Source organism: Bemisia tabaci, chromosome 3 (genome assembly GCF_918797505.1).
Source record: "Bemisia tabaci chromosome 3, PGI_BMITA_v3".
Taxonomy (NCBI): Eukaryota; Metazoa; Arthropoda; class Insecta; order Hemiptera; family Aleyrodidae; genus Bemisia; species Bemisia tabaci.
In genome coordinates, this window is record NC_092795.1 from 16,878,719 (window position 1) to 16,886,757 (window position 8,039).

The following is an 8,039-nucleotide window of genomic DNA, read 5'->3' on the forward strand; positions in this document are numbered from 1 at the left end:
CAAACCCTCCCACAACCCGCGGGAGAAAAAAAGAAAAAAAGAAAGAAAAAAAATAGCAACACTATTTTTTGTATGAAAAATCTCTACAAAGAACCAAATAAACGACCTAAGTACCTCCCCAAGTTAAATAAAATTCAGAAACCTATATGCCATTAGATAGCTCTATTTAAGAGGAAAATTTTAAAAAAAAGTTCATTGAAATCGGTTGAAATGCAGCGGAGTTATGCATTTTTAAGATTTTTCACTTCAAATAATGGCAACGTCACACATCGGTAGCCGAAGGTGAAAATACGGCTCGTGTTGTACACCTTACTGTTCTGTGTAATTATTTCAACGTAAATTGAACATTAGGGACCTCTAGTTCGCGAATGACGCAGTGATAAGACGCATTCACATTGCGCAAAAGCGCATGTGACCAACTTTGAGCGGTCATATCTCGGAAACTAAACGTTTCCCCGGGATGATCTTGTGCTCGTTAGAAAGGTGAGAATTTGAACTTTCATTTAGACTGGTTTTTGTTTAGATTCCGTCGATTCCACGATCGTGGTAAAATAAAAACTAAATTTTTGTGTCTATCAAAAACTGCTAAAACCGCGTAAGTGCCATTTACAGCCAAGTAAACCACAGAAAACTATACATCACTAGAAAGCTCTATTTAAGAGGAACATTTTAAAAAAAAGTTCATTGAAATCGGTTGAGATACGGCGGAGATATGAATTTTTAAAGGTTTCCACTTTAAAAAATGGTAACGTCGCAACCCGGCGCTTCTAAGCAAAACGGCGACCGGTTTTGGGCGTCTCGGAAGCTACTGTATCACCCCAAGTGATCAAAATCCGAAAATGTCTTGAGGCATTTTTGGCCGTTTTTTCACACACCTCTTCTTAGGGGGCGATCGCCTCCCCGCCCTCATGGCCAGTCCGCCCCTGCACTTATGTTTCAGGGAACCTTTTATGGGTATTTTTGAAGGAGAATTTACGCCACAGAGTCTCTAACATTACTATATGGTTTTTTTTTTTTTTTAAGAATTCTTTCGGCATATTATTTCAAACATTTTAAATGTTGTAAACTGTCAAGAGATTTTTTAAGACCCTATTTTATCAATTTTCCCACTTAAATTTTAAGGCTTCTGAATTTCACTCGAAAAAATACTCAGAAAGGGATTCTTAAAATATAATTTTGAAAAATATGTTTTAAATCTAAAATTTATGAATTTTTAGAATTTTCTTTAAAATAAAACAGTTGTCGCTACTGGGAATGAACAAATAATCTCTTCTCATATTTTTACAATACGTCTCTTTTAATAATGCCATGCTGACCAATCATTTTCGATGTTTTGACTTTTGACACTTGCCCCGCTTAGGTAGGTACTTTGTCAAATGGGCATCTAAAGTTACAAGAGTGACACCATTTGTGTGGCTTTTTTACGTACATTTGAATGCATCTTCATTTAGGTTCCTTCTTTTTCATCTAATTCGATGTCTAAGCATAATCAAAATGAAATAATCCGTGATTATTTATGAAGCCTCTCTATGTGTCCAGTTTGAACTTAGAAGACATTGATTAAGTACCTGTGTGTGTTAACAGGCATTTGAATATTCTGGCGGGCAAAACGGTGGAAGGACACAAATTGGAAGTAATCTCATTGAAAGATTTTACCGTTAGCAAATTCAATTTGGCACAATGTTGTAAATACATGTTCGCAATGTCTGATATCGCATCTCACGAAGTACTTGACAACAACAAAGGATGGCGGATACTTTTTGACATGAACGGTTTTGGGTTAGGTCATTTCTTGAGATTCCATCCAGCAGTTGTTAAGAAATGCATTCTCTACGTTCAGGTACACAATTTTATTATAATTTCATGTGGATTAAATGTGTATTATTAGAGTCAGAATAAGTGTTATAGAAATACATATACGACAAACAATTCGACCAATCCTTGAGTATACGACGGTATCATGCCGTAAGCACGGTGTGCTTATATTCACTCTATTCAATGAAAGCAAACTGTGCTTTGTTTTTCTAGGAAATGAAGCACTGTTTGCCCTCATCTCGACTAAATAGGCAGGAATAGCGCCTACAAGTCGAAATAGTTGTATCGTTAAACATTGAAGGGGCATAGTGAACGATTAATTTAGAAAGGAATTGGTACGTGTAGATTGTTTGAAAATACTCCCTTTATTTTGAAGGAAACCCCGAATCATTCACAAGAAAGCAGTTTAAAACATTTTTCTAAAGAGAAAAAATTGAAATTGACGAATCAACAATCTTATTTATAATCAGATGCGAGTCTTCTGGTCTAGTTGATGGTGATTTCACGTTAATCGAGTATTGGCTCAAAATGAATGATGAGGGGCTGTAATTTTCTTCCTGTGAGCGATACAGATATTTTAAATGAACTGGGCCCGGACGTTCCATCAAGCTAACGACCATAACCACGCAACGGAATTTGACGAGCACGATAATTTTCCCACGCTTAATCATGAATGTCGATCACTTTCCAATGCCACACTGGAAAAAAAAAACACATTGGATCTAGAGTCCAGACTCTCAAAAACATCGACAAGAAAAAATACTCTTGATTCAATCAGATTTACGCTTAAATCAAGAGGAAATCCGCTCAAATTAAGAGGCTGGGTTCTTGATTTAAGCTTAAATCTGATTGAATCAAAAGTATTTTTCTTGTCAATATTTTCAAGAGTCTGGACTCTAGACCCAATGTGTTTTTTTTTCCAGTGCATGGTGATAATGTTGTGGTCCTCCAATTTCTAATGCCAGAAAATTAGAATATTGCCCGAATGCGATTTACCACAAATTCATAATTAAGAAGAGGAAGAACGCTGAATGAAAATATCCATTACACACCGTTTGGACACCCAAACTAGATCTTTCTTGAGTTAAGAGGTCGATTAGTTTTCCTAAAACCCTTGAATTCGTCGGCCTTTTGACGTATGGGCGTACCGTACCTTCATTCCAAAGTGAACCCTTTTTACATATAAACCCATGCTTTCTGGGTCTCATGCGGGAATGGAAATCCCGCGTCAGATGGGCGACTAATTTCGAGAAACGTATACCTTAGCAAGACGTATATTGCAAGTTTCGTAGTGCAACGTGCAATGTTCATAGTAACGCCTTGATGTAATTATTTGTGCACAAGGGACGTCCGTGTTGCATACACTAAAAAGTGAAGGCGTTCAAGTTACTCTTGCTCAAGTAGCACTATCACGCAGCAATGTGACTTTACGAGGGCGCTTTTGCGAGTCTATGAGATGTATAAAGCTGATTCAAATTTCTTTGATTTTTCCAGGATGCCTTGCCTTTGCAACTCAAGGGAATCCATATTATCAACGCAATTCCCTTGGTTCATCAAATTCTTGCAATGGTGAAACCCATCATGAAGAAGGAAGTTTATGATTTGGTGGGTACTCTTTGCGTTCCTTTGTGATTTGATGAATGGTCGTATTTTTTCATAATTTGAAAGTAAAAAGTGGAAAGTTAAACGGAGGAGGTACGGAGATACATACATATGGAACTGAATGAATTTAATCATGAATGCCAGTAAGAAAATTAAGGTGGATTGCTTTGTGTGCGATTTTTGGCAAAAAATAGTTTGCAAGCTGGGATAAAGATTATTTTATAATCATACTGACGGTGGAACGTCCAAACCACGCATATCTCAGTTTGCGACGTTGCCGATTTCCTTTCTGACTTTATTTTTTATATGGAAAACTACTCAACAGCAATTCTGGAAGAAATGCCGTGATTTTTTTCTTAATTAGTGCGAAGACGATTCTGTAAAAACTTCAAGGAATTATATTGATTTTTGTCTCCTTTAAGCAAATAAAATAGGAGCGGACGTGGTTTGGGAGTTTCACCGACGATACATACTCATCTGAAAAACACTTATGTGCATAGGGAAACTAGTGGCACATACGTTTTTTTTCAAACCGGCCCAGAATTTATAGTTCCAAATTGCAAAATGCAGTCCGAATCTCGGATGAACCGAACTCAAAATAGTTCGAAACTATCCTTGGCGGAACTAATATTTTCCACTCGTTTTCCCTATCTCCACCTCCTCGCGGTGGACAATGCAGAACAATCTTTCTTACGCCTTTTACATTGTCATAATTTGCATGACGGTGAGCACGTAACAAGTGTAAATTATAAAATACACCTGTTTATACCGTCTATTCATAGTGCGATGATCATTGTTTTATGAATTTTGTGATTTACCCCTTCCAGATTCAAATACACACATCCTCTGAATGGGAGTCACTTTACAAAGTGGTGCCACAAGAACTTTTACCATCAGATTTTGGCGGCAAAGATCAGTCCATGGACCAGCTTCACGGTAAGGATAATCGACGAAAAAAATCAACCGCTCAAAATTGAAATTTAGCAATGTAAACACAAAATTGAGGCAATTTCGCAGCCAAAACTTATTGCTCCATCAGAAATTTAATCATAAGCTTTTTTCCTAGACCTTCACAGAAAAGAGGAATGATAGTGGTTACCAGATTACTGATTATGATCGATAGGAAATCTAGTACTCATTGTCAGTGGTAAATTCTTGACAAAGGTTATCATATTCACATAATTGGCTAAGCCAAATGCACATACATAATTAACACTGACAGAAATCTTGTATTGGTTACCAGATTTCCTGGGGTTCATCCGTCTACCTACCCATTAATATCTGGTAACCACTGAACATTCTTTTTCGTCGGTGTCAAAGTAAGACTTTAAAAAGTAAAAAATTGAATTTTATGTCTCCGAATGATGATAATCAAAGTTGGAGGTAAAGTCGTATTGGACAATGGAGGATCATTTAAGCAATTTTTATCATCCTCTAAAATGTATTGAGAAATATTAGTTTCAGCCGTATCCCAAGTAGCAGTGATCGCGATAAATTGCGATTTAATTGGAGAATGTATCGCGATTTTATCGACGTCGCGATTTATTGCAATATTATCGGGAGAAAAATCGCGATAAATTGCAACAAAATCGCGATATTATCGAACGCGATTTTATAGAGATAAAATTGCAATAAATTGCAATTTTTCATTAACGCATGAATGACGCATATGAAAGATGTTTCTATTCCGCCGCCGCCGTTTTTACCGAGATCCGTTGGTAACTTAACCATCTCATTTTTTTTTATCAATTATTAGTATAATGTTACAAAGACAGACTGGTAAGCTTACCTGAAAACCGGTATTTTTACTGATTTTTTCAGGTAAGAATGCCACTTTTATTGGTAATCAATCCCCGGTAACTTTACCATTTTATCTCGGTAATTCTACCACAGTCGATAAAAACTATTGGCGTTTTTCCCAAGGTCCATCGGTAACTTTGCCATCTCACTATTATTGGTAATTTTACAGAGACAGAATGATGAGATTACCAATAGAACCTTATTTTACCAACCGTATTTCAAGGTATGAAATAAAATACAGAGGAGGGAAAATTAAAAAAAAAAAAAAAAAAAAAAAAAAAAAAAAAAAAAAAAATCCAATGAAAAATCGGTGTCAGTCAACGCAAAGACATAAGTTGTGAGGTTGCGAAGCGCCGATCCATACCAAACATTCGATATTCAGTATCGCCCAAACCCAAAATGTCGGGCTGTCAAACCAAAAAGAACTCTGCTTTCTGTTCATACAGCCTTTTGTCGACCTATAATATGAAATGAGAATGGATTCCATAAGCCGAAAGTTTTGGGCAATGTTGAACGTGGAATGTTCGGTTACAGTTAGCCAAACTGGATACCTATTTCCGGGGCAATCATTCACTGGTTTCACCATAGATTTGGTTACAGAATGCCTATCTCTCTATGATGCTCAATTTTCTTTTTAGAAATTTGCCGCAGGAGCATAATTACTTTACCGATGTAATTTTTTGTTCCAGGTAACTCATTGAAAAAGCTGGAACACTATGCAAACTGGTTCAAAGAGGAGGAAAAACTCAGGGTTGACGAAACAAAGAGGCACGGTCACGCAAAAGACCCCAGTGAAATTTTCGGCATTGAAGGTTCCTTTAGAAAGTTATGTGTAGATTAAGCAACAATTTTGAGTGTGTAAGCGCTGAGTGAAGGGTCGTCAGTTTAGCTTGACCGTTTTTAATAGGTGAGCAACTGAATTATGAAAAATAGCCCCATCTCATGTTCTATTCCTCCAGTCATTTAAATGCACTATTTCTTTTGCGGAAAGGAAAGTTTCCTAAACTACTTTTTCTATACATACCGATCAAAACTTTGATATTTAGTGGTTTTGTTTGAGTTCTAGTAAAGCGTAAACGGGAATGTGTATTCTAAACATATTATGTAGATGGGGTTGTTGTGTTAAAATCCTTGCCAAATTGTGATTAGACGAATTCGTTTTTATGGTATGGATGAACAACAGTAGAAATGAATCGTCGTAGAAACCTGATTTTTTTATGAATAAAATCTTTGTCGCGGTACTTAAATCCCATCAGTAAATTTCAGTACGTCGGAATCAGAAAGATGTTTATCATACTTTGACGTTAATACGCATTTCTGCACGACACAATTCGTGCAATAGCACTGCGTGTAGGTACCCATTTCTGTAAATTTTTATCTAAGAAAATTTGTATAATAACTGTATAATTATTTTTTAAACTTGACCTATTCTATCAGAGGTATTTTTCATTTATATAAGTGTCTGTTCATCGCTTTGATACATATCACCTACATGATCAAACATGCTTTATAAGAGAGATTGTTCGCTTGAATTGATTGAAAACCGCGATGCACTCGTAGGCTTCAGGATGAATGAATATAATTATGAAGGTGTGATGTATTTATTTCGTTTCGGTTTGAGGTGCAAAAAGGTAAATTATCTGACAAACGATCTCGCTCATGTTATCATAGGATTTATGTTAATATTTACTCCTAAGATATTGTTTACTTTAGCATACTGAGCATACAGGCATGCAGTCCGACTTTTTTACAATCGGATACCACACTATTGTCTTCTTTGTAAAAATACAGAGAAGCTGGTCGATATATATAGATCGATCGATCGATTAATTGTTTTACAAAGAAGCGTGTAAGTATCTCAAACCAATGCTTCAATTATTCCTGATGTAACTCTCTTGTTCAAATAAAGGAAATCTATAACAATAAACCTTTTTGTTTTTGTTCCTCAATTTCCATGGTCATTATTTGTCATAAAGTCAGGCAAGATGTGTCTCAATGCGAAAGAAAAAATAAAGAATTCGCTAAACCATTTTTAAGAGAGGTCATTCTAGAGTCATTCAGTGCAGACACCGCTCAAAAATATACCGAATATTGGCCTTTCGAGAGCATTTAAAAAATAGAGGACTAAAACCCGTTCAATACTTCTTTCCAAAATCAGTTTTTTTCGTCTCACTGATAATTTGAGTTATTGACACCAAAAGTTCTAAATCCCTGAGTAGCCACTACGAGCACCACCAAAATTTAGTTATAGACGAGATTCTACGAACATTTTAGAAGAACCCTGCCCTGTAAAGTATCAAAACCAAACCAGATTAATGACGCGGTAGGTACAAATTTTCCAATTCGGAGTGTAAATTCAAGAAAACATTTTTAAAATTCGAAACCGTCATACTCAGGGCACGAAATTTTTAATCCATTTTCGAAGAGGAACAAGTCCTCTGTTCACTTCAGTAAAAGATTGAAATAGATTCAGTGTCGTAAAGTAGGTCTAGTTTATTTCTAACTTAGAAAAGTAAAAGTATATTGCGCTAAAATTTTCGAAAATGGAATAGAAAGCTAGATGAGAACGAACTTAAAAAGCGCCGTCAGCGCGATGCATATGCAACTATTGCCGCTCCAGTGATGTCTCTATTGCATACTCAAAACGACGAAGGCGCTCCGCATGGCATTGCACACCAGCGCAGTGAATCAAAAGTGTGCGACGCGCAGATATACAACCCGCAAGTGCATTTGGGTGGGACGTTTTAAAATTAATATTTTATAAAGTCTACAATGTTTTAAATGTTATTTAAATGTTGGAAAAAGGAGAACACATTTGAAGG

General features: G+C 36.2%; 1 protein-coding gene across 1 annotated transcript in view; it reads left to right on the forward strand.

The window, feature by feature from the left end:
• The window catches only part of LOC109044364 (alpha-tocopherol transfer protein), a 29,065-nt gene extending 21,921 nt beyond the window's left edge, over window positions 1-7,144 (forward strand). The window contains exons 4-7 of the mRNA XM_072297934.1: window positions 1,585-1,840; window positions 3,310-3,420; window positions 4,245-4,353; window positions 5,907-7,144. Of these exons, the coding sequence (XP_072154035.1) occupies window positions 1,585-1,840; window positions 3,310-3,420; window positions 4,245-4,353; window positions 5,907-6,058 (628 nt within the window). The 3' untranslated portion in view covers window positions 6,059-7,144. The remainder of the gene's footprint in view (window positions 1-1,584; window positions 1,841-3,309; window positions 3,421-4,244; window positions 4,354-5,906) is intronic.
• Window positions 7,145-8,039: the final 895 nt, after the last annotated feature.